Source organism: Heloderma suspectum, chromosome 1 (genome assembly GCF_057233095.1).
Source record: "Heloderma suspectum isolate Gila_16-S chromosome 1, 16-S_ref, whole genome shotgun sequence".
In the NCBI taxonomy this organism is placed as follows: Eukaryota; Metazoa; Chordata; class Lepidosauria; order Squamata; family Helodermatidae; genus Heloderma; species Heloderma suspectum.
In genome coordinates this window covers 128354041-128375836 of record NC_139458.1, presented here as the reverse complement: position 1 = coordinate 128375836, position 21796 = coordinate 128354041, and the positions used below count along the sequence as shown (strand labels likewise).

The 21796-nt window shown below is 43.7% G+C and overlaps 1 protein-coding gene across 3 annotated transcripts; it reads right to left on the bottom strand.

The window, feature by feature from the left end:
- Positions 1-589: 589 nt before the first annotated feature.
- POLR2L (RNA polymerase II, I and III subunit L) lies at positions 590-21630 on the bottom strand. 3 transcript variants are annotated; one of them, XM_084856618.1, is made up of 4 exons: positions 21564-21630; positions 21110-21201; positions 17839-17940; positions 590-6599 (listed from the first exon to the last, which is right to left on the bottom strand). In XM_084856618.1, exons 3-4 carry the CDS (start codon positions 17931-17933, stop codon positions 6491-6493), a joined length of 204 nt encoding a protein of 67 aa, XP_084712744.1. In that variant the 5' UTR covers positions 17934-17940; positions 21110-21201; positions 21564-21630; the 3' UTR covers positions 590-6490. The 3 variants fall into 3 exon arrangements, with proteins under 3 accessions (XP_084712744.1, XP_084712735.1, XP_084712752.1); XM_084856609.1 differs by lacking the exon at positions 21110-21201; XM_084856626.1 differs by lacking the exon at positions 21564-21630 and having other exon boundaries at positions 21075-21155.
- Between the last annotated feature and the right edge of the window lie 166 nt (positions 21631-21796).

The following is a 21796-nucleotide window of genomic DNA, read 5'->3' as shown; positions in this document are numbered from 1 at the left end:
ATCACTCCAATACTGCATGCATTGGATTGCATCTTAAATAGACTGGGGGCTGGGTCAAAGATTCAGGCAGAAAAATCCCCTTTTAATTGACCCCTATCAATTGACTTGTTCACACATTGCTAAAGCAGAAAACACTTGGATATTTCCTCCCCATTATTTATTATTTAGTTTATATTCCACCTTTCCACCAAAAAATAGCGCACAATATGGCTGATAATAAAATACAGATTAAAAACAGAATATTAAAGCAGAACATAAAAACAAATACATTAAAAACAATAAAAACAGAGCAATAAAACAATAAACAGCAGCCAACCAATTAAAATCTCCTTCAACAACAGACCAGGGGTGTGTTTCCACACTATCGCCTTCATTTCTTTTCCAACGTTGTTGCGCTGTTTCCCCAAGCTCATTTTCTTTCGCGCGTGTTTCCATGTCCCAAAAGGACCCGGTCTATCATCGTTGTACCCTGGCGGGCTGTGCTGTTTCCACGGAGCCCTAATTGCATTATTCTCCCTATGGCTGGGTGGATCCTTTTTGGAGTGGGTTGGGTCTGCTTACCCCGTCTGTTTTCCTGTCTCCTCCTGTTTCCGATTCCCCCCTCCCTCGCTCCCCTCTGCCCCACTGAAGTTTCCCACTCTGGCCAGTCTCCTCCTTGCCTTCCCAGCCCTTTTACTTTGCTTTAGAGAAGGAGCGAAAAATCAAAGCGCTGTGTCCAGAGCATCCTCCCCTTTAAGCCTTCCTAGTTGCCCCTGAAACGAGGTTTTAAAGCGCAATTATTAGGGATGTATGGATTCCCCACCATCCGTTCCGGTGGGGAATCCGCGGGGAGGGGGAGGCGATCTGTTCCTCCCCCCTGGAATCTTCATGAGGTGCCACCTCATGCCCCCACCTCCCTCCCTCTCTCTCTTAGGAGGCCCCAGCCAAGAAGGCAGAACAAAAGCAGGGCCAACGGCCAGCACGCTTGCTCACTCCCTCGCTGGCTCACCGCAGGGCAAGGCTGAGACCCGGCTGGAAAAAAAGTACAGGGGTAAGGACCTGGTGAGACCCCCCAGGACTACACCACTGAATACAAGCCACATGGTATAGATAGCTCGGTTCTCCTATACTTTATCGACACTGTGCACCCCACAGCATCAGCTGCCTGAGGTGGCTGGCCAGCCCTGATGGTTACTGCTAACCATCATTAGCCTCCAAGTCAGAATTGGGAAACAATGGTTTGAGGTGGTTTTTTGATTGTAGTTTGGAAGGAAACTATGGTTAGTTGTAACCATAGCTTTCCCATTACAGACATCACGGCCAACTGGTTACTAAGGAGTGGAGGAAGGCTGCAGCACATGTGAGGGGAGGAGGGAGGGTGTATATGCGCTCACAGCACTTTCCAGCTGACCAAAGCATGGCTTGACAATGCCATCAGAACTGGGACGAACTAGACATTACATGAAATATGGAGCAGTTGTTGTTCTGTATTTCTTTACTTCCTCTTTCCAGTAATGTGTAACAACAACATATAATGTCACCACACTGGTGTGTTTCCTCACTCCAGCTACCAGTAGCCAATTATGTGAAGTAGGGAAAAGCATGGCATGATGGTGATAATGATATGTCATGTGTTGTGTTATATTATGTGTCACCACAGAAAGGAGACAAATACGGAACAGCAGCAGTTGTATCTTTCTTGTAGCATCTAGTTCTGCCCTAAAGCTATTGGCTCAGATAAAATCTGTGCTGGGTAAATATGTGTATTTTTAGTAACAGTTAAGAAAATCCTACTATATACACAGTCGATTCAGTTTGAATCATAGTAGAAAAACAAGTACTCAGACCTGTCTACCAGATCCTATAAACCAACCTTCTCCAGTCTAGTGCCCTCCAGATATTTTGGACTTCAACTCCCATCAGCTCCAGCAAGCATGGCGAATACTGGGAGTTTTCCAAAACTTCTGGAAGGCACCAGGTTGGGGAAGGCAGCTATCTGCTAATAAGCCCTAACAATGGCTCATAGGGTTCTGTATAACAGAAATGGGCAGACTTCAGATCTGTGGGATCTACTTCGCTTTTTACTAGAGCCTTGAGGTCCACTAATCAGAGCCAGGTGCAAAGTAGTGGGGCGGGGGGATGGACAACGACAATAGAGTCAATTGCCTATTGCACCCCATGAGGCATACACTGCGTATACATCGGAGTTACTATAGATCAGGGATTCTAACACCAAACTCTGAAAGTGGCCAGTAGACCTGTATACAGCCCTGGTCAAAGGCAACCAATTAATACTCTCATGTTACAGGTGAACAACACTGAGGCTAAGAGATAAGGAATTAGCACAAGGCCAAGCCATGGCAGATTTTTTTTAAAAAACATTCAATTTTATATGTTGTTGTTAAACCATCAGGAGTAAAAACCCTTGCTGATCTACTGCAAATCATCCAGAGATCTACCAGTAGATCCATATTTACCTTGCCTTCCCCTGCCAAATAAGGCCCCTAGTGTAAGGACAAGTTGGCTGGATACAGCTGTACTAGTGCTTACAGCTTCTATCTGCTACATGTACAGTATAGCTGTGTGGAGCAAGGGACTTGTTAGGCTCTGCCAAAGTGCCTTTCCCCCGTGCGCCTGTCTGGTTGGCAGGAGCTTCCCCAATGATCTACTGTGGGTTGTGGGTTGCTGGCATCTGGGAGCAGCCAGGCTAGCCAAAGGCAAATGGAGGATGGAGAAGAGGAGAATCTCAGGGGACGATAGCTAGCCAGTTCTGATCTTAGGAACCCTGAGCCTGAATATGTAGCCATTTGGTCATGTCTTTTGCTCTACCCAACCTGTGCTCAAGATTTTAGTCTAGGTCATCTGTAGGATGGTGTTAAACAGGGGCAACAAGAGAAGGCTTGATATTAGTGGGAAACTGAGTGATTGTGCACAGGTGAATGACAGGCCCGAACAACACTGGAGCCCCGGCTTTGTAGCCATTCAGGACCTACATGGGATTGGAAGATCCCCATTGTACAATGACCCCTGTTTTGGGACTATTACATCCTTGATGCACCATCTGATGAGCAGTCATAACACCCTTGCTGTGCCTGTAGGCACTAGTGGGGGCAGTTTGACAAGGGGGGCATAGCTGTTGTGGGCACAGTTGTGCTAACTTTCCCTATACCCCCCCCTTGATGATTGGAATCTAGTTTCTCCTCTCCCTCTGTTGCATTGATGCAGTTTATGTATTATCATTTTCCTCCTACCATAGTGCTTATGGTTTGTTCTGCCCTCTTCCTACCCTTCTGCATTGTACATTCATCTGCCTCACTGCAGTATGGGTGTGGTAGCCACATTAGATTATGCTTGGAGTTGCAGCCGCAGTGCCCTTTTGTGCTGTCTGTGTGTATTTGCACAGACATGATACTGACTAGCTTGTATAGGTGCCAGCTGTGCCACAGTGGTGGCCTTCTTAGTGGCATACAGGATTGGGATGTAAAATAATCAAGAATACGACTAGCACGTATGCTACAAGTGAGAGAATTTAGAGATGGAAGTAATATAAAGGCTTCTTGCTTCATCTAAGCTGGCACCCAGGAGCTGGCATGTTATTCCCTAAAGATGCAACTATGGATGGACAAAAAGCAAACGAAGGTTAACTTATGCACTTCAGAAACAAATATACCCTAAAACGGAATGTTGTTTTTCCAGGCATTTTCCTAGATAATGTGGTAGGCATACAAAACATAAGCTCTCCAACCAACTGTGAAACACAAATGCCAGAATTAATCACTTAATGCCCTTTGCATTAGGATAAAGCATGTGGTTTAAAATACAACAGAGCACTTTAAATGAGGAACTGCTGAATGCTGGCAAAAAAAAGAGATCGCAATCTCCTGCATCCCAGTAATAAACGAAAAAGGAAGCTTAACTTGTAAAGATTTGTAGAACTGATGAGAATAATAATGGTTAGGTTAATAATGTTCCTAGATCAGGGTTTTTTTTCCCCAAGAAGCAAATTGATAAAACCAAATTAAAGGAGTCTTGGCAAAAGTGGACCCCTATGAGGAAGAAGCTCTGCACAGCTAGCAGTTCCTGTAACTAAACACAACTCTGTAGCGTGTCTTCTCTACAATTCCATCCCTCCACTCCGTGCAAGGCAAACACACCAAAGACACTCCTTACTTAGAGGTTAAACCACATTTGTGGTAAAACATATTCTCCCAAACCTATCTATATACCAAGCCCAAGGATTACGTTACCACATTTATACCCACTGCATTTCGGGAAGGACTTTCCTTCTTTAGGGGCCTCTTATCTTTCTCCAGATGCTCGGAGCATTTTAAGACAGCAGCAGTATTGGAAAGATTCTTTACGGCATGTTCGGAGAAAGATAAGCAGCCCAAGAAAGTCTTTTCTGAAATGTGTTGGGCATAGTAAGTTTTTTTAGGCACTCGAGAATATTTTCTCTTCTGTTTTGAGACACATAAGCGCCTTCCCCTCTTCTTGTTTTCTTACCACATTTATACCAACCTTTATTTCATGGGGGGATTCAAAGCAGCATACATGGTATTCCCAGGTGGTCTTCCATTCAAGCACTGCCCAGAGCTTCAGTAAGGTTGCGGTACCTTCTGGCCATGCCGTCCTGATGTCTAAGCAAGCGTATGGTTTATAGAAGCAGTGTTCCTCTAGGAAGCAAACTGCATTTATCATTAAGTGAAAGGTTTCTGATCTTATGTGGATAATGCTGACTGGGCAGTAAAGAACAAAAAGGATACACAAAATTTCAGAGCAGGTTGCTAGGCTGCAATAATAATTTTCTGAGATGTGTGTAGAGAAGTAGGCCTTTTCTTGTAAGTACAGCATTATTTATTAAACTGAGATTTTATCTGATAGGTATTATGAGATGGCCTGGCCTAATGTAAAGCTAGCATTTGTTTAAAATGTATAGTTATCCTGTTCCTTATGGCTAGAGTAGGAAAATCATGTTTTAGTAAATTAAAAAAGCAAATAGAGAGAATAGCTCTCAGCTGCCTTCATTGCTTTTCCCACCTAAGCATTTAGTTACCTCCATAACATAGACTAGCTATACTGACACTCTAATGGAATGCCATTGCAGAGCTGCATGGAAGCTAGCAGCGACACCTTTATGTAAAGACTTGTTACTTGTACTTGACACACAATGGCACTACATGTGCTTGAAGACATTCAAAAGTATTTTGGTAGCTAAAGGCAAGATGTCTTAGTGTCTTGTCAAATTAATGGTGTATTTGTACATTAGTGGTGAGGAGAAGAATTTTCACTGCCTCCCCTTTAGTCATTAGCAAAAAGCAGATGTTCATTTCCTGAGCTCCCACAGCAGTGTGACGGAAATGACAGGCATGTAAGTATTTATGTTTCAGCATTGCTCATATGATAAACAATTGATCCCAGCATTGGTGGTAGAGCATACAAAATAAATAGAGGCAATTTCTTTTATTAGAGGGATGCAAGACTTTGAGTTGCACAGAACTCTAAATCTGGGCAAAGAGTTGATGAAGAGATATATTACTTGAAAGCATGAATGTATTTGTACCTCTAACTCATGATGTGGTTCTGAGTTATGTGGTACCAGCACTAAGGATTTAATGAACACATCTCTTCCTGCGTGTAACGATTTTTAGAAATTGTGCAGACAAGAAAGGCCTCTGAAACTGCTCTGAAATCTTGAAGCTGCTCACCTTTTCTCAGCTTTTGGAACTTACGCTACAGCTCTGGTAAATGGACTGCCAGTTTTGCAATGTGACATGCAAGAGAAATGGAAGAAGACTGTGTAAGCAATATAGCATGGTAGCTTTGAGGATGTTCCCTCAGTCTGAGCACAAGAGATTGAGTTTGATGGATAATGCCCCTTCCCCCATTTTTCTTGTAACCACAGACCTGCTTTTTTAAAGCAAGCCAAATCCATCTTACATTTGTATTAGTTCTTCATGTCACAGCCCACAAGTCACTCAGTTGGATCTCAGGTCTGTAACACAAGTTCGTAACATACAACTGTGTGCGGAAGAATATTGGAGACAGGATCCCCCTGCCCCTTTTAACATTGCTAGATGCCAGGAGCAAACAATCTGGAAGAGGTTAGTAGCAGTTAACACTCTCCAGTTTCTTGAATGACATTTAGAGTGAAAGGAGCAGCACAGGGGAGGGAGGAGGGACAGTCCTGACAACATCACAAACAGGCTATATTTACAAGCTTTATTAAAAACTCAAAGCAGTTTTTAAACTTCACCATTCTCCAAAATCCATGTGATTCTGATGAACTTTCATCCCTGTTTTAATTAAAATTAAAGTCCCCAACTGTGTGTAAGTGGATTTCATCTTTCAGTAATTTCCCTTGAAGAGGTTAGTGGCTGGTGCAGTAGTGTGCACAGAGAGTGAAATCCCTCACTGAACACGATCTGCATTTGTAACCCCAACAGTTTAGTCTGTGGATTTCTAACAGCACACTGGTCGATGTGAACATAGTACCATACATTCTTCTTGCTCTTTATTTCTCCAGAGGGGCATAATTCAGGAGCTTCTCAATCAGATCCACATGGGCAAGCAGCATTCGACGACAGCAGTATCTCTTCAAACCCAGAGCATCTAAGGCATCACTAAAAACAAAGAAAAGCAAGAGTGTTTTTTTAAAGAACAGCAACATGCTAATACCAGATCCCAGTCAAATAAAGGCAAAGAATTCAAGGCCTTGCCTATAAAGTAGTAAAAGGAAACCATGGACCCAGGAAGCTGAGCCCCCCAGGGATAAGCAAAAAAGACTGCTGTTGTAGTGGAGGTTGATTGTCAATGTGTGTTTTGTAAATTTTACTTTGATAAATTACAATTTTTAAGATTTTTTTAAAGATGTAAAATGTCCCTGAGAAGTAGGTAACATTGATCACATCTTGATTGCCTTGAGCCTTCCCCTGTCCCAACACACAACCTTTCTAGTGTCCCTGAGGGGAAATCTTGGCAGTCTGTCTCTTAACAAGGCCTGGCTAGCAACAAACAGGATTTGTGGTTTTGTTCTAAGAACCAAGGCTACAGTGCTTGGGGGGGGGGGGCAGTGGGGGAATAGGATTGCATGCTTGCATGTATGTGGGCTGATTAATATATTCACTTCTTTAAAAAGCACCAAATACATAGAACAGCATTTCTGCCACTATCAGCCTCCAGAAGAAGGGAGGGAGCTGCCTTCTCTCAGAAGAAAAAAAGGGCAACCATTACCTGACTTTACATCTAGCACATGCTTACCTTCTTGCCACACCTATGCTTAGGGGTTCATTATTACAAAAATTATACATAGTTCTGGTTTCTAGCAACTTTCAGAAGCCCCTGCTTCCTTTCCTCCCTCCCTCCCAAAAAAGACCTGTTCCTACAATATATTCAGAGTGAGTGAACAGAAGGCTCCATGCTTAATATACGGGCATTCAACTGATTGTCTGCAAGAAGTCTATGTACATACGGTACACATGTAGGACTCTATCCATACAATCAGAAACCCTAGCAAAGCAGGGTTCCCAATTGCAGGGAGATGGTTGTATGCATGTAGATTCCATACAGATATTCAAGAGAGGGGCCTAACCCCCCCCCCCACTATTTATATTCCTCACCCTGGTTATGTTGTGAGAAAAGAAGCTAATAAGTTACTCATTTTAGAGATCTTTCAGGGGGAAAGTAGATGCTGCCAGAGCAAAGGATCTCCAGCAGAGGGGAGGGGGATTCAGGTTGTTGCCAAACACTGCTGGAATAACTGTGCATGGTGGTGGCAAATCTGTAAGAAACAGCAAGGAAGTTAGTGAGCACTAGAAGAACTCACACTTACCAATTGTTTTGCTCTATGGGGAAAGAGTTGTCATTTTTCTCCGGGAGCCTGGCATACAAAGGGACTGCGTTCTGTATACATGGTATCGTCTAATGTGGCCAATGCATGAACCAGCCTAATGATACTACTACTGTGTTAACTGTCTCTGACTTAACGATGCTGCCACCTCAACCACACTTACTTGGAGGAATTGTGCTGAGTTTCACTGGGGACAGGCTCACTGGCAAAGAATGTGATTTGCATGCAAAGAGCCCAAAGTTCAACCCTCTCCAGGTAGAGCTGGGTAACAGAGTTGCTGCTGGTTAGTGCAGACAATACTAAGCTAGACCAATACTGACTTGGTTTAAGGCAACTTCCTATGTTTCTTAAAGCCAATGGCACTGTAGAATTAGATTGCCCCCTTTGAAGAGGCAGTAAGTAGAATGTATCTAACTTATGGAAAGTCTTGTACAACGAATTAAAGGCATGAGTATAGGATCGGGGAGACCGGCTTGGCAGCAGTACATGTGAAAAGGATCTAGGGGTCTTACTGCGTCACAAACTGAATAGGGGCCAGCAGTGTGATGCAGATGCTCAAAAAGTGAATGGAACATTGTTGTTGTTTATTCGGTCAGTCGCTTCTGATTCTTCGTGACTTCATGGACCAGCCCACACCAGAGCTTCCTGTCGGCCGTCGCCACCCTCAGCTCCCCCAAGGTCGAGTCTGTCACCTCCAGAATATCATCCATCCATCTTGCCCTTGGTCGGCCCCTCTTCCTTTTGACTTCCACTTTCCCTAGCATCAGCATCTTCTCCAGGGTATCCTGTCTTCTCATGATGTGGCCAAAGTACTTCAGTTTTGCCTTTAAGATCCTTTCTTCAAGAGAGCAGTCTGGCTTTATTTCCTGGAGTATGGACTGGTTGGATCTTCTTGCAGTCCAAGGCACTCTCCGAATTTTCCTCCAGCACCACAGTTCAAAAGCATCTATCTTCCTTCACTCAGCCTTCCTTATGGTCCAGCTCTTGCAGCCATAGGTTACTACGGGGAATACCATTGCTTTAACTATGCGGACCTTTGTTGTCACTGTGATGTCTCTGCTCTTAACTGTTTTATCAAGATTTGTCATTGCTGTCCTCCCAAGAAGTAAACGTCTTCTGATTTCCTGGCTGCAGTCAGCATCTGCAGTAATCTTTGCGCCTAGAAAGACAAAGTCTGTCACTGCCTCCACGTTTTCTCCCTCTATTTGCCAGTTATCAATCAAGCTGGTTGCCATAATCTTGGTTTTTTTGAGGTTTAACTGCAACCCAGCTTTTGCACTTTCTTCTTTCACCTTCATCATGAGGTTCCTCAGCTCCTCCTCGCTTTCAGCCATCAAAGTGGTATCATCTGCATATCTGAGATTGTTAATGTTTCTTCCAGCGATTTTAACTCCAGCCTTGGCTTCATCAAGCCCAGCATGTCACATGATGTGTTCTGCGTACAGGTTGAATAGGTAGGGTGAGAGTATACAACCCTGCCGTACTCCTTTCCCAATCTTAAACCAGTCCGTTGTTCCGTGGTCTGTTCTTACCGTTGCTACTTGGTCGTTATACAGATTTCTCAGGAGGCAGACAAGATGAATTGGTATCCCCATACCACCAAGAACTTGCCACAATTTGTGATGATCCACACAGTCAAAGGCTTTAGAATAGTCAATAAAACAGAAATAGATGTTTTTCTGAAACTCCCTGGCTTTCTCCATTATCCAGCGGATATTGGCAATTTGGTCTCTAGTTCCTCTGCCTTTTCTAAACCCAGCTTGTACATCTGGCAATTCTCGTTCCATGAATTGCTGGAGTATACCTTGCAAGATCTTGAGCATTACCTTACTGGCATGTGAAATAGGTGCCACTGTTCGATAGTTTGAACATTCTTTGGTGCTTCCCTTTTTTGGTATGGGGATATAAGTTGATCTTTTCCAATCTGGTGGCCATCCTTGTGTTTTCCAAATTTGCTGGCATATGGCATGCATCACCTTGACAGCATCATCTTGCAAGATTTTAAACAGTTCAGCTGGGATACCATCATCTCCTGCTGCCTTGTAATTAGCAATGCTTCTTAAGGCCCATTCAACCTCACTCTTCAGGATGTCTGGCTCTAGCTCACTGACCACACCGTCAAATCTATCCCCGATATTATTATCCTTCCTATACAGATCTTCCATATATTCTTGCCACCTTTTCTTGATCTCTTCTGCTTCTGTTAGGTCCTTGCCATCTTTGTTTCTGATCATACCCATTTTTGCCTGGAATTTACCTCCGATGTTTCTAATTTTCTGGAAGAGGTCTCTTGTCCTTCCTATTCTATGATCTTCTTCCACTTCCACGCATTGCTTGTTTAAAAATAATTCCTTCTCTCTTCTGGCTAACCTCTGGAATTTTGCATTTAATCGGGCATATCTCCCCCTATCACTGTTGCCTTTTGCTTTCCTTCTTTCTTGGGCTGCTTCCAGTGTCTCAGCAGACAGCCATCTTGCCTTCTTGGTTTTCTTTTTCTTTGGGACGTTTGTTGTTGCTGCCTCCTGAACAATGTTGCGAACTTCTGTCCATAGTTCTTCCGGGACCCTATCTACTAAATCTAGTCCCTTAAATCTATTCTTCACCTCCACTGCATATTCATGAGGAATATTCATGAGCTCATATCTAACTGATCTGTGGGTCTTCCCTATTCTCTTTAGTCGTGATTCTAAATTGTGCAATAAGAAGTTCGTGATCTGAATTAGTCTGTATTAACAGCAGCGTAGTGCCTCGATCATGGGAAATAATTGTTCTGCTCTATTCTTTGCTGCATTTGGAGTACTGTGTCCTGTTCTGGGCACCACATTTTAAGAAGGACATTAACAAACTGGAGCATACGTAGAGAACAGTGGCCAGGATGGTGAGAGGTCTGGAAACCAAGTCCTATGAGGAATGGCTGAAAGAGCTGGGTTACGTTTAGCTTGGAGAAGAGGATTAAGGGGAGATATGAATTTCAAATATCTGAAAGTGTCATGCAGAAGAAGCAGAGTTGTTCTGCTACTCCAGAGGGCAAGATTGCAGGCAAGCAGATTTTGGCTAAAATGTCCTAATGGTATGAGCTGCTCAACAGTGGAACAGACTGCCACATGAGGGGATGGTTCTTCTTCACTGGAGATATTTAAACAAACTTGACAGCTATCTGTCAGAGATGCTGAAGCTGCATCCTGCATTACAGATCCTGCATTCAGCAGGTGGTTGGACAATATTACATCCAATGTTCCCTCTAACTATGATTCTATGACTCATGCCTACTTCATGGTCCCTTTCCAGACACACGGCCCCTTTCCAGACTCAGTACTCCAAACATACAGATACAATTTCATTTTTATAGCTTAACAAGAGGATAAAAACAAACAGGTCCTTGACCAAAGTAGCTTGCAATCTAAAAATAGAAAAAAGGATCTGAAAAAGGAACAAGAATATGTAACTGATATACAAACGAAGAACAGAAACCAAGACTAAAAAGAGAAGGGGTGAGAATATCCAAAACAAGTATTGATTCTTTGCTAAACAAGTACTGTTTATCAACAGTATTGCTTCTTTAATAAACAAAACTCATTAGACATTTAAGGATAGTTTTCACAGAGAAAGAGTAAATGCCAAATGGAAAAGGGTCAAAAAGTGAATTAGCACCAAGAAATCCAGGACAGCAGGAGTAAAAAACCTGTTCAAGATTCTAGAAGAAGATAAATGGGAGGACAGCAGGAGTGATTAAATGCATCAAGGAAGAGTTGCTGTTTGTTATTTTAAAAGAAATTATCATAAAGTTTATCAGTTTTAATATATAATCAGCCAAATGTGTATCATTTATGGTGTGTGTGTGCATGTGTTGGCAGGGTTTTATACTGTACCTATGTTCACATACGTGTATGCAAATCATATCCGAGTGATATCTCCTCCTGCAAGATCTCAGTTTGTTCATATGTATGGGTGGGCAATTTTTCCGCTATTGCGATGTTATTCCTAAGCACAGCACTTTTATTTCTTCTTTACAGAAGTAAATGGCAGCCATTCCGTTATGTGACAGAAAATAAAGAGATGAATTTAGACACCACTAGGACAGGGGTGGGGGGTGGGGCGGCTAAGTCTGTGCCTTCTTCCTGGCGACTCCATCCATTAAGAATTGCACTTGCTCCTATCTGCATAGCACCATCCGGGATCCTGGTTCTTCGCCACTCTAAAATGTGTGGTGGAAGGTTTGGAAGGTAAGACTGGGTGCTGGCTTTAGATAGATTCTCTCTCATTAGGACACAGTCATCCCCAAGATCAGGCCTTGCTTTTTAGCCTCTACCTTATAGAAACAGCTTCTCTGGTCTCAGCCCTGACCTTTTAGGTCAGCATACTATTAGTTTCTGTCCCATAGAGTTTCTGGCTTTCAGTGGGGCCTAATTAGATAGGATTCACATGGCTGGGCTGTTGACCTACTCAGCTAGCAACATTTAAAAAGAAGTTGAGACTATCCAAGTTTTATTAGGGTGCAATCCTATGCAGATAGGCGGCTGCCTCCGAACTTAGAGGTGACCACCTATCCAATGCAGAGCAGGAGAAGCATGGAGGGGATTGTTCCCTCCATGCTTCTCCTGCCCTGCATTTTCAGCTAGACAGCCAATTGTGGCTGTCTAGCCACGGGAGGGCAGAGTGGAGGAGGAGGCTGCCGTATGACACATTGGATATGTCTTACAGGCATTTTCGCCCTCCCCACCCAGAATGCTCCCTTTTCGCCCGCTCCGCGCTCCTCTTGCGAGTGCGGAGCACGAGGCTGTTCCACGCTGCCTCTAAGGCAGCATGGAAGTGGGGGTAGGTCAGTTCCCAAAAAACCAGATATCCTATGGCCATCTAGCTGCTGTCTAGCAGCCACAGGATTGCTCCTTCCAAGTTCCTTTTGTCATGTAGGAAAAGAGTACATTCCACATTTGAGAATTCTGCTCATGATTTGTGCCAGGGTAGTAGACATGGGGAGAGTAAGTTTCCATTTCCATGATGGGTCTAGTGTAATTAACATTCAATTTGAGATGTGAGCCACTCACAGTTCAAGGAGGCAGAAGCTATAAAATAGAAGCAGGGAACTGATGAACATAAGATAGTGTCTCTTGACCTCAGAGGCCTCCAGCATAGACATTGGATTCCCATACAGGATCAAATCCTCACTACAGTGTATGACCTCACAAATTATTCAAACAATTATAATAAAAACACACACTCTGTTAAAGCTTTTAATAGCAGCTCAATCATTTTAATATTAATTTAAAGTGTTTAAACTGAAGATTTCAGCACACTAAGTTGTAATACTATGCATAGTTACCTGAGAGTACATTCCGTTGAACTCCATGGGGCTTACTTCCGAATAGACATGCATAAAATAGCACTGTTAACCTCCACAAAAATTGCAGAAACCTTTAGCAAAACGTTTAAAAATCTCAACTCATGATCCAGTTTTTAAAACCCCTACAGGTGATACATATTAAGCAGAACTGAAAATGCTCTTCAATGTTTTTTCTTTCTCCAATATTCCAGTGACTGTCTGAAGAAGCTTAATGTAAGTGAAAAGCAACATTTCCAAATACTGCAGAATTTCTGCATCCCTAGACTAGCAAATTATTCAGTTTACCTGACCCATTTTTGCTACAAGAAATGACTTTAACAACATCTGACATATAGATCTGCCCCGAAAATTGTCAGAAGACAGTTAGCTAACATAGACAGCTTTGCTGCTAGTGGGAACTCAAATATGATTGTCTGCTCACTTGGTTAATGTGAAATCATACAATAAATTGCAAGAGAATCAGATTTATGCCCAAGGCATTCACTCATTCAGGTGCATTTATCATGCAAATTTGTACTAAAACCCTGCTTAATCTCAAATATTAGATCCATCAATCCCAATTCTGTATTTGCAATGAAAAATCAATGGTTAGCACAACTATGATTAACTGCAACCAAAAGCAATACCATGAAGTTAAGGAAAATACAGCAACAAAACAGAGTAATATATGGGCGTTCTCTACAATCTAGCTAGTCAAGGAAAGAAGCTTTTCTTAAGTGTCTTCTGCTATATAATTTTGGCTTGATATCATCTGGCCATTTCATTCTACTATTAGAAAAATAGTGCTACAAGGCCGCCAAAAGTCAAATTATACAGTATCTATATATGAAATATGTACAAGTATTTTTCTTAACGTATACATATTAAGAGCTGCTAGAACATTAAAGAGTAAAAAACAGCCACATTAGCTGATGATGCATTGTGATTTAATAAAACGAAAACTTTAAAGTGCAGGAATGCACTTTCGATAATTCAGTTATGAGATGCTAAAAATGAACAGCTAAGAAGCACTTTTTGTGCTGTTCCATATTGTTCAAGCATCTTAAACTACTCCGTTGCTGAAAGGGTACTGAATTAGTTGGGATTGCTGGTCAGACGACTCAGCACAGGTCTTATTCTAGCAGCATTAATATGCCACAGTACAAATGTGAAAATAAATTAACTTACATTTCAAATGATCACATTTAAACCAAGAGTTCATAACTTGTCTAGGGCTGTAACAGACGGGGATGGGAAGCAGGGCTATTCCATCAGCTTTGCTCCACTAGGCTCCTCTTAATGCTGAACTGTTCTATTCCAGCTGGCCATTATAATAACTACAATGGAGAGAGCAATCCTATGGCCACTAGACACTGTCTACAGCAGGGGTCCTCAACCCCCGGTCTGTGGACCGGTACCAGTCCGTGGCCTGTTACAACCGGGCCGCAGGGGTGTGCAAAACCCCCTCACCTTGGGTCTGCAAGGGTCCGAAGGCAATCCGTCCCTCCCCCCCCGGAATCCTCGCCGGCCCCGGCCAGCTCCACTCCGCAGCAAGTCTGCGGAGCTGCCAGCTGGCTCTGGCTGCTGGTGGACTTCCGGCCGCTGGGACGCAAATGGCGTCTGCATAGCGCACGCCATTTGCGTCCCTGTCCTTCAACTAATAGGCTATGTAAATCTTTACGTAGCCGATTACTGCAAAGAATAGGGATACCATTTGCGTCCCAGTGGCCGGAAGTCCACCAGCGGAAAACACCCCCCACCCGGCCCATGGAAAAATTGTCTTCCACGAGACTGGTCCCTGGCACCAAAAAGGTTGGGGACCGCTGGTCTAGAGGGCCATAGGATTTTTTGGTTTCTGGGAACTGAAGTCACAGCCAGGGCTCTGAACGTGGTTCTCAGAAACCACGCTCCCCTCTCCCTCGTAGCCGGCTGGTTCTCTCCATGCCAGCTGCATCTCTGCACACGGAAATGGAGTGCAGAGGTGGCGATAAGGGGGCAGGGAGGAGATCATGGAAGCCGCTTTATGCAGTTCCCTATGTGCTGTGTGACCTCCTCCCCTCCCCCTCTCCAAAGGTGTGGTTAGTCAGCTGAAATCGGCAGTCTAGCAAAAAATGCATGGAGGCTGGAGCACGGAGGCAAGGACTTCCTCCATGCTATGGCCGCCCTGCATTGGAAGTTGGAGGCTGCCGACTATCACAATAGGATTGTGCCCTTAGTTTGCTTTTTTCCTCTTCTCTCCCCATTGATTTTTCACCATGACTTTTAGATTGTAAGTTTGTGTGCAGGGACCATCTTGTTTTATTGATTGTATGTAAGCCACTCTAGGAGCCTTTTCAGTTGAAGAGCAGGTTACGAATGCTATAAATACATAAGAAGAAACATGTGTGCCCTATAGAAGCTAATTGGTATTCTAAAATATCATGTACTATTTAAGATGATCCAAAATACAAATTCAGCTTCCTGTTATGTTTCTAGTTCTTGTAAGTGCAAAGGGAAATACACTTTATGGGAAGCGTGACAACAAAGAGCTCAGGTACCAGAGGGCACCTAAAATTAGTCTTTCATTTGTTATACGTCCTTGGGTTTCCTGAGAACTCAAGTGATCCAAGGACTTAGCAGGAAGATGGACCCTGCCATTTCCCTGAAAAATTAAACTATGGTAGCAATCCTATACACTTACATGGGAACAAGTCCCACTGAATTCAGTTGGGCTCACTTCTGAGTAGAGATGTATTGAACTGCACTCTTAACAGCACAAATACAAGAGAGCTGTGTTTGTGAAAGCATTACACTGAAATACAAAAGATGGGTAATGCTATCTACTGTTCACTGATTTTTTTTTTGCCATATCATATGGCAATGCTGAATCACAGCAAGATAGGATGCTTGAATATAACTGCTGAAGGACTGTCTGTTCTAGCAGCTCTACCTCTGCGGGAGAGATTGAAATGTTCTAACTTTGTCTGACATGCACTTCTCACTTTGTCAGTATGCTTTATTGGTAAGAAAGCACTTACCCCTGAAGCTCAGCAATGTAAGAGCACATGCTTTGCATGCAGAAGGTCCCAGGTTCAATCCCTAGCTTCTCCAGGTAGTGCTAGGAAAGAAATTCTGTCTGAAACCCTGGAAAGCTGCTGTCAGTCAGTGTCAACAATACCAGGCTAGATGTAACAATGGTATGACCTCAGTATAAGGCAGTTTCCGATGTTCCGATCAATAGAACAATTATTTTATTATTTATTTAAAATTATTCTTAGGCTGCTTTTTAGGCTGTATCATCCCAAGATTTGGCATTTGAATTTCACAGGCAAAGGAATGACAGTTGCACATTCATTTCAGTAAGGTCTGTACCTGTTCTCAGTTTCCTATTAGTCCTAACCCTCCTTCCTCAAACACTTCTCAATCCCTGACAAAAAAATAAATGACCTGCAAAAATACAAACAACATATAATCAAAGTTAAATCTGCCAATCAAGCATGTTTATGGAAGTTTCCCCCATTTTCATAACTTTTCAAATGCAGTAAGGGATTGGTTTAACCAGACTTCAACCATCTACATCAAACCATATCTAAGGCCGCAGTCCTATGGGTTGTGCCCTCATGAGATAGAAGCCTCTAAACTCTAGGGACAGCAGTTCACAGGGTGAGGGAAGGAGGCTGGAAGAGGCTCAGAACTGCTCATATCCTGGCCTCTCTAGTGTCCTCCCCGCCCCGTCCATGGGAATGCCTCCTTTCCCCCCTCTCCAAGGTTGATTTTCTGACCTTGGAGGCCAGCCAGCACAGCTCTTTCCATGCTGGCTGCAAGGGGGAGGAGGGTGGATCTCCAACTCCCCCTTCTGAGGTCAGAACACTGTCTCCAACCTTGGAGGAGAGAATTCCCACTATCCTATGGCCCCTCAGAATATGTCTAGGGGCCACAGGTTTGCTCCCTAAGATAAGGTATGGCTTAAAATGTCTTCAATGCAGGATCCTTCTTGAATAAAGATGGTACTTCTGTGGAAGCATCTTTTACTCAGTTTTAAGGAAGAGATCCTTGCTTATTCTCAAAATCATCAAAAGTATATTTTATATAACACTAGTAGTTTTTGACTGGGGAGCATTATGTCTAAGCTTACTTCATTTTCTACATAACCCCGATCCAGGGTAGTTTAGGGAATACCTTCTCCTGTAGAAGCTGAAGTCCTGTTTCAGTTGACACTACCTCATGAGTTTAGAATAGGGGTGAGGAATCAGTGGCTCTCCAGATGTTGTTGGACTCCAACTGCCATAATCCCATAATCTCCATCAGCATGTCTGGAGCTGATGGAGATTGGAGTCCCACAACATCTGGATGGCCACAAATTTCCCACCGTTGTTCTAGAAAGGTAGTGATAAGCAAGACCTTAATGGTTGAAATGCTCTCATTGTGGAACACTCTGCCTAAGAAGGCCCATCAAACAACCTCTCCTATTTTTTTGAGATGGCATAGAATTAAACACTTTTATTTCAAAAGGCATCTGAAGAACTTCCCATAGTGCTGTTTTAATTCTATTATGATTTTTTGGGGGTACATCTCTTGGACTGATTTTATCTTTTAAGCTTTAAGGTTTGATATAGACATTGCTATTATAGATATGATTTTGTAAGCTGTATTATAGTTTTGTCCTTATCTTAAAACAGTTGTGTAAACACAAGATTATAAGGAGAACACATACCCTTCTGTATATTCTGCCTGCAGAAGGCCAAGATAAGCCTCCCATTTGTTTCCAACTATTTTGCCACAAGTGAAGCATCTCACGGGTATAATCATTTTATACCTAGGAAAACATCAAGGAAAGGAAAATTAAACAGAAGCACATACTTGGTGTACCTAGATTCTAGAACTTAGTCTACTAAGCACCCAAAGCCAAGCATTTAAGACTTACTAGTTTCAAAGGAAGAGATCTACTGAAGTCAATGGAATGTAAAAGTGATTAGCTTTGGATGAACTTTGCCCTTGTTTTGCAGCCTATGGTTTTTTAAATTAACTCTACATCCAGCTCTAAGCACATTTCCTTGGATGCAATTGCCACTGATAGAGAACAGTCTGGGAGCACCTCATGCCATAGAATTGTTGAAGTTGTGTGTGTGTGGACCTAGTAGTCAGTCCCTGAATGCGGGATCTCTGGGTTCTCCAAGTAAGCAGGACCAAGCATATGTGCAATAAACAAATCAGTGTATTGGGGCTTAGTTTTGAGTATGTGTAGTTAGGGACATATTCACTATTCGATACACACTTCAGGTGAAGTCCCAGAACAAGTAAGAGAGAATCCTGCGGCCCCTAGACATTGATTGGGGTGCCACAGGATGATGCAGCTCTCTTCCTCCATGTCTGTAGAAAGAGCTACGAGTGCAGAGATTTGATTGTGGAACTTCCCTTCCCCACCCCCTCCTGCTGCTGCAGAAAGCTTCTCTTATAAGATTGCAAGTTCAAGAGGAAGAGGGAGAAAGGGGGTGTCCTGGTGGGCAGGGAGGGGAGAGTCTGTGATATGTAGAATCCTATGGCGCTCCAGTCATCTCCCCACCCACCAAAAGGTAAGTCAGCTAGATGGGCTCAGAGACCCACCTAACTGCTTTTTGTATTTTAAATGGAGGAAAATACATGAAATCACCTCCATCCTCCTCTCGCCCTGCCTGGTTCTTGCCAGCAGGGCATAAGGTAGAACTTGAAGCCTCTCTGTCTATTGGGAGTGCAATCCATATGTTTACACCATAAAAGTGTTTAAGACTTTACTGTATGGCTTACATATACGAATTCCAAAAAATATAATTTTCCTTTAAGAAAACCAACAAAAATATAGATATCCTTTGTTCAAAGTACTGACAATATGTGGAATAAAGGATATCATCACATCTCACCCTTGCAGAAGAGTGCAAAATTTAATAGAATTTTCAGTGGTTCCAATTTGTTCTGTGCTAGACTATAAACTAATAGTTTGCCAGTCTAATTTGTGTCTTTTAACAGACAAACACTATTCAAAGTAAGGGTCGTGTAGAATTATTTAAGACTCCTTCACCTCCAAGTGAGAAGATAGACAAAGCACAGACTGCATCAAACTTTTTCCAAGTGTGAGATATATATTGGACATATTCCTTTACCCCTTCTCAGTTTGAGCCAGACAACATGCATGATCATGCAACTCCAGTGCAGCATTTAGAGTGCCAAGCTTAGATACTGAAGACATCCAACTTAATTTCCTGCTATGTCATGAAGCTCACTGGGTGACCATCAAGCAAATCAGTTTCTCAAGTTGGCACCAACTTATGTCAGGGGGTTGTTGGGGAGATGAAATAGGAAAAACTCAGGTTGCAATCCTATACAATTTTCTTAGGCATTAAACTCAGTAAACACACATTCCAGAGGGATAGCTTTGTTTGCCTGTTACAGCAAACACAAAGAATAATCTTGTGGCACCTTGAAGGCTAACATTTATTGCAGCATTAAGAATTAGTGAACTAGAATCTATTTGGTCAAAGCCACACAAGCTTATACAACAAAAAGTCTTTAAGGTGTCTTTTTGTTTGCTTTTTAACTAATGGGAATTCCCATTGGTTTCAAAACATGGTCTCCAGTAAACATGGTCATATAGGTTTTCCTCCCACGTGTTTTTAGCACTTGGGGGGCTGAAATAGCCCCCAACAAAGTGACTAGCAGCGCTGCAAGGTATCTACCCATTCTGGTGTGACTATCAGCTCAGGATCCCGCTGCTAATGAATGTTGCCATGGCCTCCACAAAAGGCATTCGGATACAATTCTGATATGATAGGCGAGACGAAATAACTGCTCCTGTTTGCCGAAACCGGCTTGAGCCTGTGGAAATGAGGGATGTACGAAACACTTACCTGGTTTCGTCCAGGGACATCCACGGTGGGGGGGAGGCGCTCCGTCCCTCCCCCCGAAATCCTCAACGATCCGTTCCTCCCCCCGGAATCCTGCCCGGCCAGGCCGCGGAGCTGCTGGCCAGGCCAACCCGCAGCGGGGCCTCCAGCCGCTGCCGGGCTGGTGCAGATGCAAATGGCATCCCGAGTGGAGGATGCCATTTGCGTCCCTAGGGTACCCCGTGATAGGCTATGTAAATATTTATGTAGCCTATCACGGCTAAAGCAGGGACGTAAATGGTGTCCCCTACGCCATTTGCGTTCCTGCTTTAGCCGTCATAGGCTACGTAAATATTTGCGTAGCCTATCACGGATAAAATGGAAATGCAAATGGCATAGGGTCTGCTTTAGCCGTGATAGGCTATGTAAATATTTACGTAGCCTATCACGGGCTACCATAGGGACGCAAATGGCATCCCCCACTCAGGACACCATTTTTGTCTGCACCAGCCTGGCAGCGGCCAGAGCCGCTGCCGCAGCCAGGTAAGCTCCATTTCACGAGGCTTTCGCGGGGTGGTGGGGTGGGTTGCTCCATTCCGCCACAGATTCCGGGGGGCTGAATTCACTGGAATTCAGCCCCCCTGGGATCCGTGGCGGAATTCTCTAACATCCCTAGTGGAAACGGTTTCACTCCGCTTCTCACGCACTCCTCCTTCAGGGTGCAAAAGTATATTATTTACTGCTAGTTAGTAGCAATGCTAATATTATTAATAATAATATACTTTTGCATCCTGAAGGAGGAGTGCGTGAGAAGTGGAGTAAATATTATTATTTACTGCTAGTTAGTAAATATTATTTACTATTATAAATAGAAGTAAATATTATTATTTACTGCTAGTTAGTAGCAATGCTAGTAGGGCCGCGGTGGCTTAGTGGTTAAGACATTGAACTGCACACTGGAAGGTCAGCAGGACAGCAGGACAGCAGTTCGAGACCCTGGTGCTGCGTGACGGAGTGAGCTCCCGTCTTCAGTCCCAGCTCCTGCCAACCTAGCAGTTCGAAAGCAAGAAATTGCAAGTAGATAAATAGGTACCGCCTCGGCAGGAAAGGTAACAGCGTTCCGTGCACCTCGGTGTTCAGTCATGCCGGCCACATGACCACGGAAGCGTCTTCGGACAGCGCTGGCTCTTCGGCTTAGAAACGGGGATGAGCACCGCACCCTAGAGTCGGACACGACTGGTTGGGGGCACCTTTTTAGTAGCAACGCTAGCCAACCTCTCCCCTTTTTTTGAGGTGAAAAGGTGTCTGACACAGAGGGAAAGGTCTTTGGAGGAGAAAAGGGCTTGTACCCAACGTTAGTCCTACACAGAATAGACCCACTGAAATGAATGGGGCATAAGTAAGTCATGACTAACTTAAATCTCATTCATTTCAGCGGGTTTACTCTATGTAGGACTAACATTGGATACTATCCAAGGTGTCCGATAGAGAGGAAACCCCAAACTGAAGCGCAGTGCCAGGCACATCCCACTTCCAACGCGGAAGGGTCAAGGCAATTTACGCGCCCAGCTGACATACCTACCTCAAGGGCGCTCACCGAGCCCCGCGCGCGCCACGCTCCAATCCCTGTAGAGCGGCGCCGCCGCCCCACGCTTTGCATCCGCCACGCCCCCTCCTCTCCCCTCCCGGCAGTACTACACCATAAAATGGGGGGGGGAGTTTCCTGGCTTCCTCAGCCTACTTTAGCCTTGCACTGCGCTAAGAGATAGCAGCAGTAGGTACTCATGGAAAGTAGCGTTAATCCGTGGCGGGTTG